Here is a 21,855-nt window from a genome sequence, read left to right as displayed (position 1 = left end):
TGAATGCTTTCTCCTGCCCCGCTGCCTCCTGCTTGGAGTTGTACGCGCAGCAGAATCCCAGAGTTTTCTCAGCAGGCCTGTGCAGCGAGTTCTGAGCCAACGTGTGGCTCTGCTGCCATCCCAAATCTGCGCTTTCCTTGCCCAGCCTGAGCGCAAGTGGGGCATGTGCTGGGCGTGGCTGGAGATTTTCATCACCAAAATCCTCCAGTGTCAGGGCATTTCCATCTGCCCATTGCTTTGGAGAGCACAAATCACAAACCACCCATCTCAGCTGATAAATGTCATTGCTTGCAGATTGCTGCAGCTGCACAGCTGAGCTACAAATACACATGAATCCATTTCAGTTGAAAAATGTAATTTATTACAAACTGCTACACATGCGCTGACAATACACAACTATCAAAATCTCCATTAAGTTTAAAAGAAGTCATTTATTATATTAGCACAATAGTGCCATGTAAAAATATACAAATACCAATTTCAGTTAGCAAAAGCTTCACTTATTGCTAACCTCAACAAGTCACTATAGACAAAGATTAATGAGGTGTTTAACAACTTAATTTATTACAGATTACAACAAGCTAACAGCCCATCTAGAAATACAAAATTATCAGTGTCCCCCTCTAAATAACCCTGTACTAAGAATTCGATAGACAGAATTATACAACTATACCTCGTCATACATGTTTAAATAGAACTAAATACCTCTAGATATACATATAGAACAATCTACAGATGCAAATACAGATTAAATATTACATATTTCACACAATATATATACATATAGATATATAAAACAAAACTATTTAAAAATATACAAATGTCACTGTCCCAGTCTAAATATCCATACAACTACATAAGAACAAATCAGCCGCTCCATCTTCAAAGCTTCTCCCTCAGTCTTTCCATCCCATGCAGAGCAGCTCTCCTGGATAGGGACAGCAGATGGGACATCTGGGAGGCAAAGGGAAGAGCGAGTCAGTGCTGGGACCTTTCCCTTGGCAGCAGCTGCACTTCCAGCAGGGAAGCGAAAATCTCCGAGCCTCCCCAGGAGGGTTGGCAAGAACAAGCAGGCCGAGCGGGCCAGCGTGTGGCGAGCGCAGGCGCGGCGGGACTGTCCCGCAGCCCCCGGCAGCCCGGCACAGCTCCCGGGCCCTGCCGGCACAGCTGCCTTGCCCAAGGACAGCCCCTGTGCCGGCCGGGGCAGCAGCGCTGAGCAGCCCCAGCACGGGCAGGGGCCGCTCCTGCCCGGCCGGGCAGCGCCCACGGCCAAAGCCCACGCCACCCTCAGCCCTGCCCGGCCTCACCAGCCCTGGGGCCTCACCCAGGCTCTCGCGTGGCCTCAGCACATCCCTGCTCACTGCTCTTGCTCCAGGCCTTCAGCTTCTCCCTGCTGGCTCCTCTCAGTGTCTGCCTGTCCTCAAGCTCTTCAGCACAGCTGTGGTGGCAAAAGTGGAGGCTCTGGAATCGGTTGCAAGGCCTGGCAGAGCTGCAGTCCCTGAGCTGTGTGTGCTCCCTCCTGGCCCCCTCCATCCCCTCAGCCCCGCCGTCCTCTCGACAAAGCCCCAGCCCCCTCTTCAGTTTCTTGGGCCTCTCCCAGGCCTCTCCCCCCGCTCAGTCCCTTCTGAGCCGTTGTGTCCCCTCAGAGCCGGCACAGCCCTCAGCCCGTGCCTCTGTCACCTCCGTGCCACCATGGCCCTCTGCTCCCCCACAGCCCTCAGTGCCCCTCACACCTCAAGGTTTGCAAGGTCCCTTCAGCATCAGCGCCTCCTCAGCCCCCTCAGTCTCACCGTCCTTCAGCAGCTCCTCACAGGACAGTGCCTGGGGCCAGCGGCAGCTCCCACCGCTCCAGGGACAGCCAGGGCTGCAACTGCTGCTCCGCCTGGCCCGGCCCCAGCTCGGACCCAGCACAGGGGGACACAAGGGGCACAGCGGGAAAAACAAGAGATGAAAAAGGCAGCCAAGGGGGAAAGAGGCAAAAATGCAGCCTAGGCCTACACAGCTCAATCTATGGACCTCTACATCCATAGAGCTCTAACTAAAGAACTATGCACATTTAGGAATGGATCTGTGTGTGCATAGAAATCTTACTCTACGCATATATAAATGCAAATTTGAAAATATATAAATCTAACTGTATACATAGAAATAAAATCTTATCACATCTATAATTAACTATAGATAAAAACTATACAGATGTATAAATAGAAACACCTATAAATACAACTCTATCAATCTACACTGGTAACTATATCAATAAATAAATAATGATAAAAAAATCTCTAACTATATCTATAAACAGAGGATGCCACCTGCCCGATGGTCACAGGCTCTCCCTCTGATCCTTCTTCCCACGCAGGGCAGCCCTTCTGGCCAGGTAGATCACATGGATATCTGGCAAGGAAAGGCAACTCTGAGTCAATGCTGGCCTCCGTGTAGCTTTCCCTTTGCAAGTAAACTGTCCTGCTAGCAAAGGCTGTCAAAGATGGCCTGAAAGGCACACTCTCACTTGAGAATTTGAAGCCTGCTCTTTAAAGGGAACAGGGATCCTTCCAAGTTTTCCAGTCTTGTGAAGTTTTGAAGTACACCAATCAATTCACAACCCTCCCAGTGCAAATGGCACCCCCGAGAGCTTGAAACACAGACAGTGCCAGCTGCCAAAAAGAAGCCCAGCCTTGTTCTTTCTCTGGGCTGACGCAGAGACGTCAGTCCTCACTGCAGTGGCTGAAGCTGAAGGCTGCTGTGAGCTGGGAACCAATTGGGACACGCAGCTTGGTGACACAACTGCCACCAGCTCAGGTTTATTGCCGGCTCTCTTGCCACAGCAGAGGACTCGGTGTCAGAGCCTCTGGAAAAGCATGGAGGGGCAGGGCTCGGGGAGCTTGTGCCAGTGCAGGATTGGAACTAAAGGCACCAGGAAGCACCAACCCTGCTGCAGACAAGAACTCAACTCTTCTGATCTCCCTTCCTGTCAGAGGCAGGCTCAGAGCAGCTGTCTCCCATCTCTCTAAACCACGCTGGGCTCACTCCTTACCAAGCTCCTCGGGCTCCTGGCGAACGTTCACACAGCTCCCGCAAGCAGGCAAAGCTCCCTCTGCTGCAGCCTTGTTCACAGCCTCCCCTCCTGAAGAGTCACGGGCAACACTAGGATTGACCTGAAAAGAAAAACAGAAAGAAGGAAACGCAAAGATCAACCAATAGATTCTGCAGGGGTACAATCAGAGCCTGCCAGATTTCCTTCTGTACACCAACAAATTGCTTTTGAAAACTGCTATGCGGGAGTTTGCAGAAAACAAAGGGTCATCGTGCTTGGCAAGAAGATATGGGCAGTTCTTCCCAGAAAAAGGAGCATCCAAACCTGGCGAACACCTCTCATCCTCACTTAAGGGCTATCTCCCCTTTTCATTCCCTCTTCCTTAGCAAATCTTGCTTTACCAAGCAAATCCTTCCGTGTCCATTCCCAGCTGAATTCAAGAAGCCTTTGCTTCTCAGCCATGCAACAACATTCAGAAGCTCTCAGTCCAGCCCCTCTCATCCCTGTCCAATGGAGTTACCTGGGCAGAGGGAGACCTTTCAGGCACAGATGGTGAAAGCATCTCCTCCAGTGTCTCCAGAACAAGGTCCAGATCCAGCGGTGGCAATTACTCTTCCCCAGGAGTACTCCAGACCCAGCTTGGGGCTCTCCATGCTGCATAACCAGCACTGCCAGCTGGAGCACTGGGGACTGAAGTGCCCGGGGCGGCTGGAAGAATCCAAAAACATGGGTGAGGCTCCAAAATGAGGCTTTGGGACGCAGAGCTTTATTGCTGCCTTGGATCAAACATCACAGGAAGCGCACAGCAACCTCAACTCCAGAAAGGTATTAAAAACTTCCCAGGGAATTGGTAGAGTGAGCTCTTCCCCTTCAAAAGTATTATCCTAATCAACGTGTACATAGATTAAAGTATGGCTTGTGAAACTGATCTAGACATAAACACAGAAATAACCATCTTTAATCACAGCCTTTTGCATCTTCCCAGCAGCTTTGGCATTTGGCTGCTTGAGTTTCTCATCACAAGAGACCCCAGAAAGTGCATTCACCCAGGAAGAGGCCAGAGGTGCAGACACACATGCTAAACTTCAACTGCGAGTTTATTCTAAGGAGCAACCATGGAGGTGGGGCCATGGTCTGCAGCTGCAACTGTTCTGGGGACTCCCAGCGTGCACTGAAATTTCATAGCATTATTTGCGGGAGAGACTGTTGGAAATGGAAAATCTGCAGCCTTAGAAAAAGCCTGGATTGATGGAGTGATGAAAGTACACAGACATCAGGTAGAGTAATTCTAAACCTATGTTCTTAGAACTGCAAGTAAGAATATGCCTAGAATAAGTAAGAAATTCTATTAAGTAAAATAGTTGCAGGTATCAAGTGTAATAGTGTGATTTATAAAGTAAGTTAGAGATCTAGGAACTGTTACAGAAGTGTGTGTGAATACGTGACCTGTTAGCTCGTTGGTTAAAAGACAGACACAGTGTGGCAAAATCAAGTAAAGGTGATAAGAGCTTAATAAGTGAAAACAAACTTGGTGTCAACTGTCTACTGGACTAAAAAGTTATATATTGCCATGTGGAGAAGAAACTCGTAACTTCCTGAGCTGTGGTTGACTTGTTGCCTGTAAATCTCACGCCTCGGGACTGATATCTTATTGGGCTATTTAAGCAATAAATCATCTCAAAGCACGGTGGTGCCATCCCTTGTATTTCATTTCAACAAAAGACAATCTGTAAACTCTGCAATATCCCATCAGAGTCCTAGTTTGGCTTCATCCAAAGGAAAATGGGAGTTCACCTGACACCGACCAGTTGTGCAGAAATGTTCTTTGCCTCGCCCTTTGACCTCTACACAGAGGCTGCCTGGAAAATGAACATACTCCAAATCTGCAGCAAGGATGGGAAAAGCAGACAGAGATTCTTTTGATATTCATGATCCTGCTTCCTAGTACCCTTGACACCTGATTGTCACAATCAAATGGACACATGACAGAGCACCGCGGCAAAATACTTCAGTCACTTTTTGTGATCTTTCTGAAAAGCCAGGGGAGAAACACATTCCGTACCTGATGGGATGTTGGCTGGCAAGTGCTGCTCTGGAGAAGTGCAGCTGCTGCTCTCTGGAGAGGCCGCAGAAGTGCTTTGATGGTGCGCAGGAAATGGTGGAGTCATGAGCTCTGGCTGGAATTGAAATTTGTGTGTGCCTGGCTGGCCTGATGAAACCCCAAGTCCAGATGTATCAAACACTTTCTTGGCACGTGCTGGGGAAGCTTCACGCCCTTGAGGATCTGGACTTGTCCTGGAAGGGCCTGGAGGCAGCTCTGAATCCTCAGGTGAGGCAGCACTGCGCTTCTGGCACCAAGGAACTGTGCAGCAGAGAGGGAAGAAGAAAGGAAGCAAAGGGAAGGCTGGGTCACTACTGCTCCTCAGCTATGTTTCCCTTGGCAGCAACTGTACTTCTCCCAAGGGAGACAGAAGCTCCCATCCTCCCAAGTAGGGTGAGAAGGAGAAAATTCCCCACATGTTCTGAAGCTTTGCAACAACCAATTCCTTGTCTACTCAGCTCTCCCATACTTATTCATCTGTCTGGGAAAAGTGTCCCGCTGCCATTCCTCGGCAGGAGGCAACTGCCAGAAAGCCAGCTGCCAGCTCTTCTCCCTTCTGCTCCAAAGGCACACAAAAACTTTAGAATCCCAGCCTTCCCTATCTCCCCAGCAGCTTTTAGATTTGGCTGCTTGAGTTTCTCATCACAGAAGGCCACAGAACGTGCATTCACCCAAGAAGAGCCCGCATCTTCAGGCACACACTGAGAAATTCAACTGGGAGTTTATTCGAAAAGCAACCTTGTAGGTGAGGCCATGTTCTGCAGCTGCAGCTGTTCTGAGGCACACAGAGTTCATTTCAATGGCACGGCCCGATTTGCAGGCCAGTCAGTCTGAAACATCTGCAATATCCTATCACCGTCCAAGTTGGACTTCATTCCAAGAAACAGGGGAGTTCACCTAACACTGACCACTTGTCTGGCGGGCAATATTTTTCGCCCTGCCCTTGCACCTCAGCAGACAGGCTGTCTGGGAAATGCCCACAACAACCTCCACATCTGCAGGAAGGACAGGAAGAGCACAGAATCCTTTGGCATTCACAGTCCCACTTCCTAGTACACTTTCTCCGTGATTCTCACTTGAGATCTAGCCATGACAGAGGACTCAGGGAAAACACTTGAAAGGCTCAGTTGCCAGGAGCTATTGGAAAAGGAAGGGTAGAAACTCTTTCCCTACCTGATGGGTGGCAGGCTGGGCTGTGCTGCTGAGAAGATGAGCAGCTGTTGTTCTGTCCAAGGGCCCTGCAAGCAGCTTCAGGGTCGACTGGAGTGAGGCGAACCATGAGCTCAGGATGGCGTTTCAGGTCCAGGCGAACCAGTGGAACCGTGAGCTTGCGGAGATTAAATCTCTGGATGAGCTCTCTTGATGGTTCCACTGGTGAAGCCCCAACAAGTGCAGAAGTGGCACAGACTTTCTTGGCAGGTGCTGGGGAAGCCTCACTCTCCTGAGCAGCTGCACTTCTCCTGCAAGGGCCTGGAGGCAGCTCTGAATCCTCAGGTGAGGCAGCATCGCGCTTCTGGAGCAAGGGAGCTGTGCAGCAGGGAGGGAAGAAGAAAGGAAGCAAAGGGAAGGCTGGGTCACTCCTGCTCCTCAGCTGTGTTTCCCTTGGCAGCAACTGTGCTTTTGTCAGGGAAGACAAAAGCTCACCTCCTCCCAAAACAGGGTGAGAAAGAAAAATATCACCACATGTCTTGGGGGGTTTGATGCCTATAGAACTTAAGTCAAACTTACAAGCTGCTTCTATAGGTTGATTTATAAGATATCAACAGAACCTGATAGATCTGTATCACCAGATATCAACAGAACCTGAATCATAACTTGATGGATCTATTTAACCTGATATAGACGTCTTTCTATGCATTGTACGGGCTAGTATATGGATAACTGGTTGCTCAGTGCTGGAGAGATGGGAAAGAAAAATGAAAATCTCACCAGGTGGTCAGTTTCAGAGAGAGGTCAGTATAGCACTAGTGAAAAATTAGCAAACATCAAGTCATTTAGCCACAAAATAAAACAATTCGACTGGTTAGGACCAGACAGACCAAGGAACACCGTAGCTGTGCATGCTCTGAAGACAAAGTTGAAAAGTTCAGATGCAATGACGACTTTGGAAGCCTTCGTCAAAGACCCCCAACGACCCCCAAATTGGGGAGGAGCAAGCACAGTGAAAAAGAACTATCTATAGCCATGAGATTATACTATGTAAATTAATTCCAGAGTGTATAACATACTGTGTCTATTAGTTCCATATGTTATAATGACATAGTAACACCAAGCAATAATTTCTAAATATATACCACAGCAATTGACAAAGGTGGATGAATGAGGAGGAGAAATCCTCCTCACCTCCAGCACTGAAATAAACAACTCTACACACACGGGTGTATGGGATTTTATTCACTTTGCAACAAGCAGCTCCCTGTCTACTGAGCTCTCCCCTGTCCGTTCAAGCCTTGGCAGGAGGCAGCTGCCAGAAACCCAAGTGCCAGCTCTTCTCCCCTCTGCTCCAAATGGGACAGGAGGCTCCCTCTCCCGCTGGGGCTGAGCACGCCCAAGCCCTCGGCTCAGCCGCACTCCCGGAGAGCTCCCCGAGCGTCCCAGGGCCGCGCAATGAGCAGCGCCAGCCACGGCACAGGGCCGGGCCGGCTGCCGGCCGAGCGGGCCAGCGTGTGGCGAGCGCAGGCGCGGCGGGACTGTCCCGCAGCCCCCGGCAGCCCGGCACAGCTCCCGGGCCCTGCCGGCACAGCTGCCTTGCCCAAGGACAGCCCCTGTGCCGGCCGGGGCAGCAGCGCTGAGCAGCCCCAGCACGGGCAGGGGCCGCTCCTGCCCGGCCGGGCAGCGCCCACGGCCAAAGCCCACGCCTCCCTCCGCGCCCGCAGCTCCCACCCCGTCTCACCGGCTCTGGGCGGCTGCCCGCTGGGGAAGGCGGGCAGCGACCGCTCCGTGGGGAGCCGCTGGAGGCGGCTGGGCTGGCGGCTCCGCACCTCCAGCCCCGCCGCCAGTCTCTGCCTGTTGGCCCTGGTCAGGCGTTTGATGCGGAGCAGGAGCTCGGGGCGGTCGCGGCGGAAGTTTGGGTTCATAAAGTGCAGCCAAGCCCCGGCATCGCCCGGCACAGCTGAGCCAAGCCATGCCGGCAGCTTTTGGAAGCCGTAGAGGTTGAGCTGGCGCACGAAACTGCCAAAGTGCGTGGCTTTGAAGGAGTCCGGGGCCGCCCCCGCCCCCTGGCCGCCCCCTCCGTGGGCGCCGGCCGGGCTGAGCAGCTCCCGCTCGAAGAGGAAGCGGTCGATGAGCAAGCCCTGGGCCTGGCTGTCCCAGCGCACGGAGCGGACGCGGGGGCTGTTCACCAGGCGCCACAGCTTGGCGGGGAAGGTGCTGGCATTGAGTCCGGCGGGCAGCGGCAGCTCCGCCATGGCACCGATCTGTCTCCGACTGGCGCCGCAACGGCCGCGGCGCAACGGCCTGAGGGGGGCGCTGCGTTCGGCCCCGCGCGCGCCCGGCGCGGCCCCGGCGCGGGCCGGACTCGGCGAGGACGAGCGGGGCCTGAGGGGAGATAAGGCCAGGTAAGAGCAGGTGAAAAATGCATGTGGGAAACGAGAAATTACATAGGAATTCCACTGATTGACAAAGATTGTTACTGCAATAAATGGAATTGATTTTTGCTAACTAAATTGTACCTGTTATTCAAGTTAGTTTTAGAAACAATTGTCAGGAAAATTAATCCACAAACGCCAGAGGTTTATGTCCAAAAAGGAGACAGAGGAGTCCTTTTTTCTTTATTCCAATAAATATTTGACCCAATGACCCAACACCTGTGCGCTGCACTGCGGCATTTTTTACCCAATCACTTACTACTACCCAAAAACCCCTCGGAGAAGAACATGAAGAAGAAAGGAGAAGCACAAGAGACAACACCCTAAATCCTGCATCTTGTCTCCTGTTCTCTAAACTACTTTTTCACCCAGTGATTTAAGAAACTTTCTAATCTACACACTTACACTTTTCCTATCTAACTTTAACATTTGTTTTCATGTATCACCATGAAAACATGCTCATGAATTTCATGTCATATGAAATTCAGTGTTTCTTGGAATCCTAGAACTAAGTATTAGAAACAAGGGCACACACTCTGTATCTCAGACTCCAACATCTGCCCCTCTCTTTTTTAAAAAAAAACAATAAAAAAAATCAACCCAAATCTTTTCTTGGATTACTTTTCAAGAAGGGTTATTTTTCTTTCACTCATGCTTTAAACAAATGAGGCTTTACAATATTAATTTTCCCACTCTTTCACTTGAAACCCAAAGTCCATTGCTCTTGCATGTGGGATCCAAGCTGTTCAGCTGTCAGCTGTGTCTTGATACAGTTCACATCTGCGTGCTCGCTCTTCTGCTCTTTGGGCTGTCTGCTTGTCTCTGCAGCTGAGGAGTTTCCATGTTCTTCGCTAGGAAGTTACTTCTGCTTTGAACCTGTGAATACACAAACATAGACTTTCCTCCAAATTATTAATTGAAATGAATTTTTAATCTTCTTGCTTCTAAACCTTTGACCAGAGCCAAAGAATTCTCTCTCAGCTTTGCTTGAGTACTGTTAGAAAAATACCTGATAATTGATGGAATTGGCTTTGTAACAGACTTGTTTAAAAAGGACTGTTCAGGAATTATTTGTAATAGATATAAGATCTTTACGCTTTTTCCAAAAATTTAAGGTATATAAGGTTTTTATACTTCTGAGGCATAGCCTTGGTTCCCCCCCTTTTTATTTTGTTTTGTAATTATGTAAGGTATTTGGGTTTTTTTGTTATGACAATGAAAAACCATCAAAGTAAAACACTTGCACATGTATACACATAGGAAATAACACTTTCAGAGAAATCAAAAACTTATTAAGAAAATGTGATATGAAACTTATCTGAATAATTTGTAATACGAATTGCTGAATATACGAAATATATACTCTCATCCCAGAGTCTGCCACAGCTGATAAATCAATGGAAGATTGGAAAATCATGTCCGGATAATAATTTTCCAAGCCCACTGTAAAATCCAGCTGCTATATTAATTCACTAATTGTCAAGTTAAATTGACCTGAATATTGTTTTGATGCAGAAAACTTTGGGGTTTATTGGTAAATTCTCTATCCAGGTAAAGTCAAGGCTTGGCCAGAGCCTTAGGCCTCATCTGGAAAGATGTCTCTTAGGTCATTTTCAAAGCAAGGGGTTTAAGAATAGCAGCCATAAGATGCTTAAAACACTGTAAACTTTTAAAAGGCATTTTTATAAAACAAATGATAGATGTCTTAGGTAATTGACTAATTAAACCATTCAGCAGTTAATTTAATCTGAAGTTTCTTTCATAACACTTAACTTTCAACCATGACACTGTTAGCATTCAGGATCACACATAACCACAGAATGTTTATATGCAGGTGCTTTATTGAAGAGCTCTGAGTGTCAGAGGTACACAGACCCAAATCTGACCCGATTTGGTTTTGAACTGAACATGTTTTATACACTATCATTATACAACTTACATATTAATTATTAAACTTACGTTGTTCTATTGTAAGCATTGTTTTTACCCAAGCATGGATTTCTTGTGATCCCCCCCAGCCCCCTAACATTGTTCCTTATGTTCTTTAAACTATAATTATATCTGATCACATCTAACAATTGTATCATTTATCATATTCAGATTACACAGGTGCAGTTTGACCTGATCTTTAGCAAGCACAGGGCCTAACATTTCTCAGGGCCTACTTTTCCCAGGGCTTTCCAAACCTAACTTTCTTTCTAAGTCTCCAAATTTTCTAAGATTTTAGAATCTTAGAATAGATTTTACTATCAGCTTCACCAGGATTTAATTGAAATTTTGGAAAAGTAAAAATAGGAAATGGGCCCTCTTTATCAAGAAATTGCCTGAAATTGTTTATTTGGGTTGTATTGGATTAATTGAAATTGCTTATGCTTTGAAATAAGAAGTTGAATGTATATTTTAATTGAAAATTGATTCTTTGCTTTTGTTTTTCCTTTTTTCTTACCCTTATCTTTTTCCTGCTTTTCTTTTTCTGACTGATTTTCTGTCTCTGTTTTCCAGGGTATGCTACCAACCTTTGAGGAGACCTGAAGACTTCGCAACAACACTACAAAGGAGCCCTCCTGATGATGATGGTGAGTCACGGGGTGGTGTAAGAGACGGTCTGAAGTTTCCCTCATTTGCCTCACGAGCATGGCAAGAACAGAGACCGAGACCCTGAGGAGCCCAGGGGACTTTGTGCAGGGGTTCTGGCCTGGTTGAGGTGGATGCTTGCTAAGCCATTGTTTGAAGGGGTGCTCGACCTACAGCACAAGAGTGATTGTTTGCAGGTGTTTGCTGTGCTGCCACGGAACACTGCCTTCGTTCCTGCTGCTGAGCAGGGACTTGTGAGGAGCGGGGCCTGTTCAGTACCTCACACCTGCTTGCCAGAGCAACGGGTCACACCACAATAACCTATACATCTCCCCACCTTTTGGCCAACTGCCCCTTGCCTTGAAACTTGAGACTATAAAGGTGACTTTTCTAAGTTGCTTTTGGAGAGAGAGATCCCCACGGAAGAAGACACGGGTGACCCCATCTTGTCCATTGGTAGCTATTACCCACCCCCATTTTCTCTCTTTACTTTGCCTCTTTATTCCTGTCTCTCTTTCTCTTTCTCTCCTTCTCATCTATTGCATAACCCATGATGCTGGCACTAAAATAAAGATGCATTATTGCTGTTGTGATTTAAACTGAAATCCCTTGGTGTCCTTTTTGCACTCTGAGATCAAATGAACCTCTGACGACGCCCGCCTGTGTGAGCAGATTGTGACACATGTATACTTCAATGTGTGCACAAATGATGAATAAGACAATTTCTAGCATCTATGTTGTTCATCAGACCGGGCGAGATGTTAGGAAGGAAGAAAATTTAACAAAAATTTTACAGATATGAATGCTTACCGGAAGGTTCTCTAGAAATGAAAGCAAGCTTGGATATATAAAAAGATGTTTTTAGGGCCACTTATTGCTGAAACCACTGAGAGAACAAAGGTTTAGTTGAGTTGGAAGGTTTAGAACAAAGGTTTAGTCAGTTAGAAGGAGGTTTTATGGCTAAAGTCCAAAAGATTTAAGTGGTCTTCAAACAAAGCATGTTTTCTACCAAGTGAAAAAGCACAGGCAGACAGAAAGACATTTTTTACCAAAGCAAAAAGGATTTTCCACTACAAAACAACTTTGAAAATTTAATATGTAATTACTAACTCAAATGATTAGTTAGTCACTAACATAGTATGGTAATTTTAGCAGTTTTGATAGAATATATGTACATGTAAAGGTATTGTGTATGATGCTGACTGGTTGTTATGCAATGATACAGACAGCAAAAGAAAGTGATATAATGCACTGTAAGCAGAACTAAGTGGGCTTCAGGACACAGGGCTTGCCTGTAGCCAGCAGCTGTAGGCTGACCCACGACCCCCTGCTGTAATCTAGTCGATAGAATAAACAGCATTCTAAAGAAGAGCCATCTGAAGTCCCCATCTCTCTGCTGGCTCTAACAGTTCTGCCCTCTTCCTGATCCTGTCCAGGGATGGAGCATTGCTGTGCTTTCAGGAAGCTGTTCTAGAAAGACTCAGGCATTCCAAGCTCCTTTGCCCTCTGTGCATGCTTGCCACAGAATCCCTCACAGCCGGCTTCAGGGCATACTCAGCTTGGCTCTTCCAAAATCCAAGGCCTTCAGGGTGCTCAGTTAAACCTTTAACTCCACAGTGCTGTGGAACTGGACCTTCAGCACAGGGACCTTTCCAGCCTGATCTGTGCTCGTTCCTCTGCGTCTCTGCACAAAACACAGCGCAGGAGAGAACGGCAGGAGGGGCCTGAGTGTCACAGCGCTCTGGATTTGTGACCCTTCAACTCCACAGAGATGCAGGTGAAGTGAAAAAGGCAAACTGTTTATTGATGGGGTGTGAGGCAAAGGGATGAGCTGAGGGGCAAAAAAGGGGATGGGCAAGGTCTGTGGGCTGGAAGAAGGGAGCTGTCTAAAGGGAGGGAGAGTGGAGGGAAAAAGGAGGGATGGGCAGTGTCTGAGGGCCGCAGGGAGGGAGCTATCAAAAGGGAGGGAGGGTGGAGGGAAAGAGAAGGGATGGGCAGTGTCTCAGGGCTGCAGGGAGGGAGCTATCAAAAGGGAGGGAAACTGGAGGGAAAGAGAAGGGATGGGCAGTGTCTTAGGGCTGCAGGGACAGAGCTATCTAGAGGCAGGGAGAGGGCTGAAGCCATGCGAGCTTCCCACAGGCTCAGCTGGGCCAGCTGCCAGCAGTGCCTGGAGCTCCAGCTGGTCTCTTCTGGTCTCAGCGTAGTCTCATCATCCGTAGTATCTTACAGGAAGACTGGTTTCGTAAGCCAGCAGACGAGCGTAATTCTTCAGTTCTTTCAATAAACGTCTGCTGAAGAACTGTGTTTCTCTCAGAAGGGTTGTCATCTCTTCTTAGAGCTTGAAGTGCTGGAAGAGAGGGGTACAGAGCCACGATCAGAGCCCAGATCTGTGGGAATCCTAGGAGAAAGTCCTGCCAGAGCCATCCCAGCCTGCTCTTGCCGTGGCCACAAGAGTGAAGAGGCCAACAGGATCGGCTGCAAGGTCCTGGTCACGAATCCACACCCCACCCAAATCCCCGCCCCATGTCGCTGAAATCTCTCTGTGATATTCCCACACCACCAAGGTGTCCACACAGGGAGAGAAGCCCTCTGAAGCCGGGGCACGGATTACAGCTCCCTGCCCGGGCACTGCAGATCCCCCAGTGCCAGCCCCTCACTGCCATCCCTCACTCACCCTCGCTGAGGACCTGCAGCTCTTCCTGCTGCCCCCTCAGCTGCTCCCCGGCCATCCCTGGGAACACAGAGCCTGTCAGGGCCCCGGCGGCACAGCTCCCTGCCAGCGGCGCTGCAGCCCTGTGGCCACACGCCCTCCTGCCCCGGCAGGGCTCAGCCCGGGCCCTTGCCGCATCCTGACTCAGCCCAAGGGCGCGGCTGCCAGAGGCCGGCAGCAGCAGCCCCGAGAGCAGCCGGGGCTCCAGGGCGCCGGGCCCGGGTGTCGCTGCCGGGGCAGCAGCCGGGGCTGGGGCCGAGCTGTGGCGGGGAGGGAGCCAGCCCGGGTTCGTGGCTCACCGAGGAACCTGATGGCCGCCTCTCGCAGCGGCTCCTGTGGGCTGTCCAGGTACGGCAGGGCCCGGCACAGGTGCTCGGCTGCTCGGTTCTTGTCCTGTGCCAGCTGGAGAGAGCGGTAGAGGGAAGGGTTGGCGCGGGCTCTGCCCCTCGGCCGGGCGCTGCTGCCTGAGGCCAGCCCCGGCCTCCCGTGCCCGCCGAGCCCTGAGGCCCGGCCAGCAGCCGCTGGCGCCGGGCTCTGGAGGGGGCAGAGAGCCGGGAGCTGCCCGAGGAGCCGCGCTGTCTCCCTGGCCCGCAGCCCCACTGGGCTGTGGCTCCATCGGCACCCGGCTCGGGGCCACAGGAGCCTGGAGACGAAGCCGTGCGGCCCAGGGAAGGGAGCGGTGTGTGGGGCACAGGCTGGCACCCCTGGGTGCAGCACTGGGCAGGGGCCACAGCTGCCAGCCCCACACACTGAGTGCTGCGGGCTGGGAGCTTCTCAAAACTGGGCTTCTCCAGGCCGTTCTTACCAGACGCTCAGCAAACTTTGACAGCTGCTCCTTCCTCACCAGTCGCTTCAAATTCCTCCTCTTCAGGAACTCGGCCACACGAAGCAGCGTTTCCCGAGAGGCCTGGAGAGCAGCAGAGATGCAGAGATGGCACTGCAGCCCAGGGCACAGGACTCTTGTCTGGGTGACAGGGCCCCGAGGAAGCCGCAGCCTGGGAGGTTCCAGGACAGGTGGAAGCCGATGCCCCTCCCAGGGATGCACCGGCATCACAGCAAACCTCACCTTCGCCACACGCCGGTTCTCATCATGGCAGTGGATGAAGAGTGGAATCAGGCTCTGGTCCAAAATCTTCTCCAGGGGCTTCTTTCCCTCGTCCACTACCAAGTCCATTGCCTTGAAGAAGAGGTCAAGGGAGAGCAACTGCACATGGCTGTGGTCCTGGAGGAAAAGAAGAGAAGAAGACCTTAATACCAATTCCTCCAGGCTCAGCTGGGCAAAGGCCCAGAAATCTGTAAGACACAAAGTTTCTGGGCAGCAGCCAATGCCCGTGGCTGGGGGCACAGAGCCTTACGTGATCAAAGAGCAGCAGGAGTGCCTGAGCCAGCTTTGGGGCAGTGGTGCTGCATATCATGATGTCTTTATTGTTGAGCATATTGATGAACACACGGAGGGCCATGCCAACTACATCTCCATCTGCATCAGCCAGCAGGTCCTGAAGGCTTTGAGAGAGGCTGCACATTCTTATGGCCTGTTTGGAACACAAGGCAGTGCTGGGAAGCCCTGAACGGCTGCAGCGCCAAGACCGCCCTGGCACTGCAACCCCACCATGCTGCTGCTGGGCCCAGAGGCCAAAGTCCTGTCCCAAAGCACTCAGGCAGGTGAGGCAGGAGAGCTGGGAGCAGCTGCCTCAGCTCCTGAAGCCCAGCCAGCCCAAGGGGCTGCTTTGCCCAACGCAGCTTCAGCTGCTGCCCCGTTCTCACCATCGAGGGATCCTTGCTGAGCACCACGAGGCCTCTGAGTGCCAGGCGACGCCTCTGCCCGCACTCGCTCTGCAGGTGCCTTGACGCGATCTCAAGGACACCGTCACCGTATTTAGTAAAATCCAAGCACTCGAGGACCTGAAAGGCACAGGGCAGTGACAGGGGAGCCAGCCAGCAGGAGCCTGGAACTGCGCAGGGCTGGGCCCAGGCAGCAGCACAGGGCGCAGGCACCGTCCCAGGCAGCTGCGGCTATGCAAGGGGACAGGGCTGGCAGGCAGCTCAGCGAGGGAGTGCTGGCCATTGGGCTCACCTCCACAAGGAATGCCAGGAAGGACAGATCACAGCATGGCTCCTCCCTTCTGAGTGACTTGAGCAGGTCGAGTGCAATATGGGAACAGAAGGGGATCAAGCCACGGCGCATCTCCCTGTCAGGGGGAAAACGGCACCAAGACTCTGATATGGGGGGAGCACAGACCTCTCCCAGGAATGACTCACAGAGATCTGTCCTTTCCCCAGCATCCCTGGAGGGACCGTGGGTGCTTTGGGAAGTGGCTCCTTTTGGGCACCCTCCTCTCTCAGCCTTTTCCAGTCTGCTCAGCCATCCCTCAGTGACGAGGCCCTCTGGCCAGGACCACAGGGACTGTGTGAGACACCCCAGGCACAGGGCACAAGTTTCAGAGGCAGCTGGGAGAAGTGAGGCTCACCTGGCCAGCAGACCCACGGCATAGTGCTGGGTGTCAGCACAGAGGAGCGTGTCCCAGCCACGCTTGCGTCCCATTTCCATGACCACGTTGTCACACCGCAGTCGGCAGAGCAGAGATTTCATGACCTGCACTGCAAACCTGTGTGCAGAGCACAGCCCAGGTCACACTGGGTGCACTGGTATCAGCCACAAGGGCATGGGAAGGACAGGAGGACTGGCACCTGTTGGCGTTGCTGGGAAGGCGGTGTTGCTCCCGGCAAGCTTTCCAGAAGCTGTCAGCTTCCACTGGTGGCATCTGCTGTGTGGTGATGACAACATGGAACAGCAGAGCCACAAACAGGCGGGCGGAATAAAGCATCATTGCCTCGTGGCACTGTGGCATCTGGACAATCATCCAGAGCACCAGAGTTGCCTGCAAAAGAATCACACCAAGACAGCGCTCAGTGCCGAGGTATCCATGGGGCAAAGCCCGAGGGGAGACGCGCGGGGAACAGCGGGCCTGGTGTCCCCTGAGCCTGCCCCTGGCCCAGGTTTCAGCCCAGCGCCTTCGGCAGGAAGAAGATGGAGAGCTCCTGGGGAAGCAAGCTCCAGGTGATCATCTCCAGAAACTCACACTCAAGGGCAAAACGTCCTTGTTGTCCCCATCAGAGGTGCAGGTGCTGCAAAGGGGCCAGTTCTCCATCACACAGAGAAGTGTTGGCAGCACTTTCTCAACTGTTGGTCCCGATGAGGCTATGGTTTGCCACATCATGGCAGCAGCTCTGTGGGATCAGAGCTCTTTGTCAGGGGTGTCTCAGTGACATTGCCATGCCCTGTGTAGCTGTGGGGTCTCAGGGGACAGAGCCTCCGTGCCCTGAAGGGCAGGGAGGGAGCATTGGCAGCAGCCTCAGGAAACAGAGGGGCCTGAGGCTCCTGGACCTCTCTGCCTGTTGGGCAGAGCCCACTGGACAGGCTGTGCAGGGCGATGGGCCCTAAAGGCCAGTGAGCCCTGGCTCTCAAGGCACGTGGGCCCCATACCTGTCACACGATGGGGCACAGCGCAGGAGGGTCAGCACCACATCGACCGGGTGTTCTTCAGCCAGCCTTATTATGTCAATTTTCTGCCTGACATCCACAGTGACATGGGACACCAGACTCTGGTGAATGTTCCTCACAGTAGATGGCACCTGGAGGAGGCATGGGGAAGACATGGAGTGCTGTCCAAGGCAGCAACTTCCCCAGCTTCCCCAAGAAGTGCTTCCCTTCCCGTCATGTTCTGCTGGCCTCAAAGGCTGACGGGGCCCTGTGGATGTGGCTTGAAGGGCCACAGGATCCTGGGAGACCTCCAGTTCTGGCCCCTGGCTGGCTACCTGCTGGTCAGAAGCAGCAGCTCTCTTGTCAATGATGTCAGAAGACACACGAGGGTCCTTGAAATAATCCCATATGAGCTCTTGGCTAATAGTGGGAGTGAGTATCCTGTTGGTATCCGCAATGCCCTGAGTCTCTCCAATGTCATCATTTGGAATGGCCGTGCCCTCAGTCACTGCCATGTCAGCCTCTGCCCTGTCATCCTTCACTGCAGCATCAGAGTCTTGTGAGGGCTCAGCTGAATCTGGGCTGACATCAGGCTCTGCCTGGAGCTCGGTCAGCCCGGAGTCAGGCTCAGCTGTGCCCTCAGTTGCTGCTGTGTTGTTCTTTCTACGCCCAATGCGCAGGAACTTGCGGAACCTCTGTGCAGAATGAACAAAGGACAGGGAAGAGAGGCATGTTCCATGGAGTGCTGCAAGTGCAGAGCTGGGCTGAGCAGTGACAGCAGGCCCAGCCCAGGTGGGGATGGCTGCAGGTACCTTCAGCATTCTGCGGAAGCGGCCACGGGCAGGCTCCTGCTCTTGTGTCCCATCCATGTCTGCATCTGTCAAAGAGCAGCCAGAGCTGAGGGGCTGCGGGAGAGGCCGGAGAACACAGCCCAGCCCTGCGTTCCCCAGTCAGGGACAGCCCTGGGGTGGCTCAGGGGATGGAGCAGGGCCACTGGCAGGGGTCAGTCCCAGCCCCTCTTCTGTCTTGTCCTTGGGCATGTCCACAGGGGAGGGGAGGGGAGGGGAGGGGAGGGGATGGGATGGGATGGGATGGGATGGGATGGGATGGGATGGGATGGGATGGGATGGGATGGGATGGGATGGGATGGGATGGGATGGGATGGGATGGGATGGTGCAGGGCCTGGCTGGCTGCAGCCATCAGCCCTGTGGCCCAGCTCTGCCACTCACCATCCTGCAGTGGTTGGAACTGCTCTGACTCTTCAGGCTGCTGTGCTGGGGCAGCTCCAGGGGCTGTCTTTCTGTTCCCTCTGAACACTTGGAACAGGTTGAGGAATCTGCCCTCCATGACACAATCTGGCCTTGGGGGCACCTTAAAGAGAGATGCCTTGGGTAATCTCTGAGTCAACAAGTCGTGCAGTTGTGCCTTGAAGGCACCTGCGAGAGAGAAGCCTCAGGAAGCCTACAGGACAGCAAGTCCTGCAGTCGGGTCTCGAGGGCTCCTGCCACAATGACTGGAGACTCCTCGTAAATGACTGTGGTCACCAGGTCCCACAGTCTCACCTTGAGGACAGAGGCCAGAAGGATGGGAGATGCCTCAGAAAAGCTCCAGGTACCAAGTACCGGAGTCTGGCCTTGAAGGCACCTGCAAAAGAAAAGTCTTGGGAAGGCCACGGGCCACCAAGTCCCGCAGTCTTGCCCCACAGGACCTGCAAAAGAAAAGCCTCGGGAAAGCCACGGGCCACCAAGGCCCGCAGTCTTGCCACGAGGTCACCTGTAGGAGTAAAGTCTTGGAAAAGCTCCGGGTCAGACACAATCGAGTGCGCTGTGCGGGGGCTCCTCACAGCACCGCTCTGGCGCGTCCTGTCCCGTCGCGTGCACTGGGCACAGTGGCGTTGCCCTGTCACCGCCAGCTCCTATGTCACCACGTGTCACAAAGGGCCCTTGGACACCCTGTCCCTTTCCATTCCACGGTTACCATGCTGCACCGTGTCACAAAGGGCCCTTGCACGCACTGCCACCTGCCCTGGTTCCGCCCCCATCCCCCCCAAAGTGGCCCAGGTTTAAAGGAATCCCTTGCCCAAAGTGTCTAAGACAGCCCGACAGGATCTTTAGGAACGCCTCAAACCATCAGCGAACGCTGCCCTGCTCTGCAGGCTCAGGGCAGCAGAAGGAGCCCCCAGGGCTGCCAACACAGCCGCAGCAGGAAGGGCACGGGGCCTTGCACAGAATCTGCACAGGAGCCTGGCAGCACTGAAATCAGCAAGTGTGGCAGAGTCCCCACCGAGGCAGACCTGCCACCCCAGCCGAGCCCTGGCAGTGCTGGTGCCCTTCTCCTGCCCCAGTGACCTGTGCCCCTGGGGGGCTTCTGTGCCAGAGGGCAGCCAAGGGCCATGTGCATTGGGGACTGGGCTCCTTCCTGCAGGGGTCTTGGCAGGAGCACCTGGAACAACTGCTGGCAATGCTTAGCCTTGGTCAGATTATTACATGTTGGAATTATTTTCCCATTGAAGGCATTTCCTGCAGCTCAAAAACATCTTTGTTGGGAAGGCACAGAAGGATCTGGCATTTAAGGACCCTCAATTCATGAGAGCTTTACTTCCTGTTATAAATGCAACGGCAAATTAAAGATTAACAAAGATTAATTTATTATAAATTAATAAAGCAACAAACAGTGAGGAAAAAACCACAATAAATGGACAGCGCAGCGCTGGGTGGACAGGGTCTATACGCAAGGTATAGGTGTTCCCAAATCCACGTCTGAGGGTCCCCTGGCCTGGGTTTTTATAGGGATTTTATGTCCCCAGGCTAGAATTCCAACCAGTTTCCATTCACCAAATGTCCCTGATTGTCGGGTGAATGGATTTCCTGGCCTAGAACATTGAGTCAGTAAGTATCCGGGCAGAGTCTCCTCAAATGTAAAGTGAGTCTGTATGTATTTTAACATATTTCATCACAGCGGGATTGAGAGATCCGGGCTGGTGCTGATGGATATCTCAGAGGAGTAGTCTCTTCTTTGTCTTTCTTGATTGAGTTTCTGTAGTATGGGTTTGGCAGGTGTGGTGTTCGATTCTGGCAACGACCGTCCCTTTTGTCTTGCTTGATGGTCTCCGGCCGAAATCGGCCGGGCGTTGCCTTTCTCTGGAGGTAGACTTTTAGGCTGGTTCTTTTGTTTCTGTGATGGCCTGTGTCCTGTCTTTTCCTCCGAGTTGATGAGTCTGCTGAAACCTGTTATCTGGGGGGGTTCTTTTGCAATTCGTGGTTTTTGGAAAAGGAATTCTATCTCGACCGGGAGGAGAATTCCTTATTCCATACTTACATTTAGTTATAATTATACATACTTTATTTAAACTTCTTATTCCGAATTTTTATTTACCCAATTCTTTATTACAGTCCCCCACCTAATAATTTGAACACATTAAAAATTCGTGTTTTCATACTTTTTCAGAGGAATATCAGGTTAAATAATGTCGTTTTCCTCTTGGTCTAATTCTTCTATATTTTCTGTGGACAACATATGTTTATTTTCAAATTCCCTCAATGCCTTAACCGCATTTCTATTCTCTTTTTCTTCCTCTAACTTCATGATTTTTGAAAGAAGGGTAGTGTTTCCCTGTGCCTTTTCTGGGTCTATTGGGAGAGAGGCAATCTGCATTCCTTGAACGACAGAATGTATCAGTCTGATCAGACAAGGAATCAGGCAGGGTAGGAAGATGACTCCGGCAATAGAACATCCTATAAAGAATACTAGCTTTTTCCACCATGCCCCTTGCCCAAAAATTTGATCCCACCAAGAGGCTTGGAGAATCGAATTCCACTTCTGGACGGGTACATGGGCTACTTTCTTTATTTCAGCGGCTAGACCCTTTATAGTTTCTCCGAAGTCATCTATCTCCATGCAACACTCTGACTCGTTATATCTGCCACACACTCCTCCCTCCTCAGCTAGCAAATAGTCGAGAGCGAGTCTGTTTTGGTAGACAAAAGCTCTCATCTGAGAATGTTGTTTTGCTAGGAGTTCCAGGGCTTCTGAAGTGTGATTTGAAACAACTTCTACCACAGCCTGTAACCTAATGAGCCGATTGAGGAGGTAGATTGGGGTCCTGTATCCCCAACTGCCATCATTTGCCCATGTTGCCGGTCCATAATATTGTATGATTCTTTCGGCGGGCCATTCCTCCCCCTTCCACTGGTGGTTACCTCCGGCTATTGGTAGTTCTCGTTTCAATTCCCTCTTTTGTCGGGCTAGGGTTTCAAAGAGGGGAGCACCTAAAGACCTGCTTTCATCTTTAGGTAGTGTAAAGAAGAAAGGCCGAATTATTCCGAGTGTGCATGACCCTTTCCAATTTCTGGGCAATTCACTGTATG

General features: G+C 51.4%; 2 protein-coding genes and 2 long non-coding RNA genes across 5 annotated transcripts in view; 2 read left to right on the top strand and 2 right to left on the bottom strand.

The window, feature by feature from the left end:
- The window catches only part of LOC147649008 (uncharacterized), a 769,650-nt gene that overhangs the window by 399,415 nt on the left and 348,380 nt on the right, over window positions 1-21,855 (top strand). The window lies entirely within an intron of this gene.
- Window positions 339-8,632, bottom strand: LOC147649016 (uncharacterized). Its single transcript, XM_086865042.1, has 8 exons — window positions 8,029-8,632; window positions 6,309-6,662; window positions 5,097-5,396; window positions 3,555-3,742; window positions 3,035-3,155; window positions 1,734-2,394; window positions 1,325-1,438; window positions 339-954 (listed from the first exon to the last, which is right to left on the bottom strand). Exons 1-4 carry the CDS (start codon window positions 8,540-8,542, stop codon window positions 3,642-3,644), a joined length of 1,269 nt encoding a protein of 422 aa, XP_086721168.1. The 5' UTR covers window positions 8,543-8,632; the 3' UTR covers window positions 339-954; window positions 1,325-1,438; window positions 1,734-2,394; window positions 3,035-3,155; window positions 3,555-3,641.
- LOC147649015 (uncharacterized) lies at window positions 8,630-12,998 on the top strand. The gene is made up of 3 exons (XR_015279689.1): window positions 8,630-8,692; window positions 11,225-11,298; window positions 12,914-12,998. It is a non-coding gene; the product is annotated as an uncharacterized LOC147649015 (long non-coding RNA).
- Window positions 13,077-19,381, bottom strand: LOC111945024 (maestro heat-like repeat-containing protein family member 7). Of its 2 annotated transcripts, XM_086864971.1 has the most exons (16): window positions 19,051-19,381; window positions 18,718-18,859; window positions 18,300-18,364; window positions 17,823-18,182; window positions 17,491-17,639; window positions 17,087-17,234; window positions 16,695-16,885; window positions 16,475-16,612; window positions 16,081-16,195; window positions 15,771-15,908; window positions 15,362-15,538; window positions 15,073-15,228; window positions 14,812-14,913; window positions 14,306-14,408; window positions 13,971-14,027; window positions 13,077-13,643 (listed from the first exon to the last, which is right to left on the bottom strand). In XM_086864971.1, exons 2-16 carry the CDS (start codon window positions 18,833-18,835, stop codon window positions 13,492-13,494), a joined length of 2,169 nt encoding a protein of 722 aa, XP_086721097.1. In that variant the 5' UTR covers window positions 18,836-18,859; window positions 19,051-19,381; the 3' UTR covers window positions 13,077-13,491. The 2 variants fall into 2 exon arrangements, with proteins under 2 accessions (XP_086721097.1, XP_086721098.1); XM_086864972.1 differs by lacking the exon at window positions 13,971-14,027 and having other exon boundaries at window positions 13,392-13,643; window positions 19,051-19,378.

The sequence above is a fragment of the Cyanistes caeruleus genome, chromosome 28 (assembly GCF_971803275.1).
Source record: "Cyanistes caeruleus chromosome 28, bCyaCae1.hap1.1, whole genome shotgun sequence".
Lineage (NCBI taxonomy): Eukaryota > Metazoa > Chordata > Aves > Passeriformes > Paridae > Cyanistes > Cyanistes caeruleus.
Note: the sequence above shows the minus strand (reverse complement) of the source record. Positions and strands in the feature narration are given on the sequence as shown.

Excerpts from the sequence above, each read along its gene's own strand:
- LOC147649016 (XM_086865042.1), bottom strand. The coding sequence starts at position 8,542 with ATGGCGGAGCTGCCGCTGCCCGCCGGACTCAATGCCAGCACCTTCCCC. Across the intron at positions 6,663-8,028 it reads CGGGCAGCCGCCCAGAGCCG|CTCCCTTGCTCCAGAAGCGC; the intron begins GTGAGACGGGGT and ends CCTGCTGCACAG. Across the intron at positions 5,397-6,308 it reads CCCAGCCTGCCACCCATCAG|TTCCTTGGTGCCAGAAGCGC; the intron begins GTAGGGAAAGAG and ends TCTGCTGCACAG.
- LOC111945024 (XM_086864971.1), bottom strand. The coding sequence starts at position 18,835 with ATGGAGGGCAGATTCCTCAACCTGTTCCAAGTGTTCAGAGGGAACAGA. Across the intron at positions 15,909-16,080 it reads TCCTGGCATTCCTTGTGGAG|GTCCTCGAGTGCTTGGATTT; the intron begins GTGAGCCCAATG and ends TGTGCCTTTCAG. Across the intron at positions 13,644-13,970 it reads GCTGCAGGTCCTCAGCGAGG|CACTTCAAGCTCTAAGAAGA; the intron begins GTGAGTGAGGGA and ends CCTCTCTTCCAG.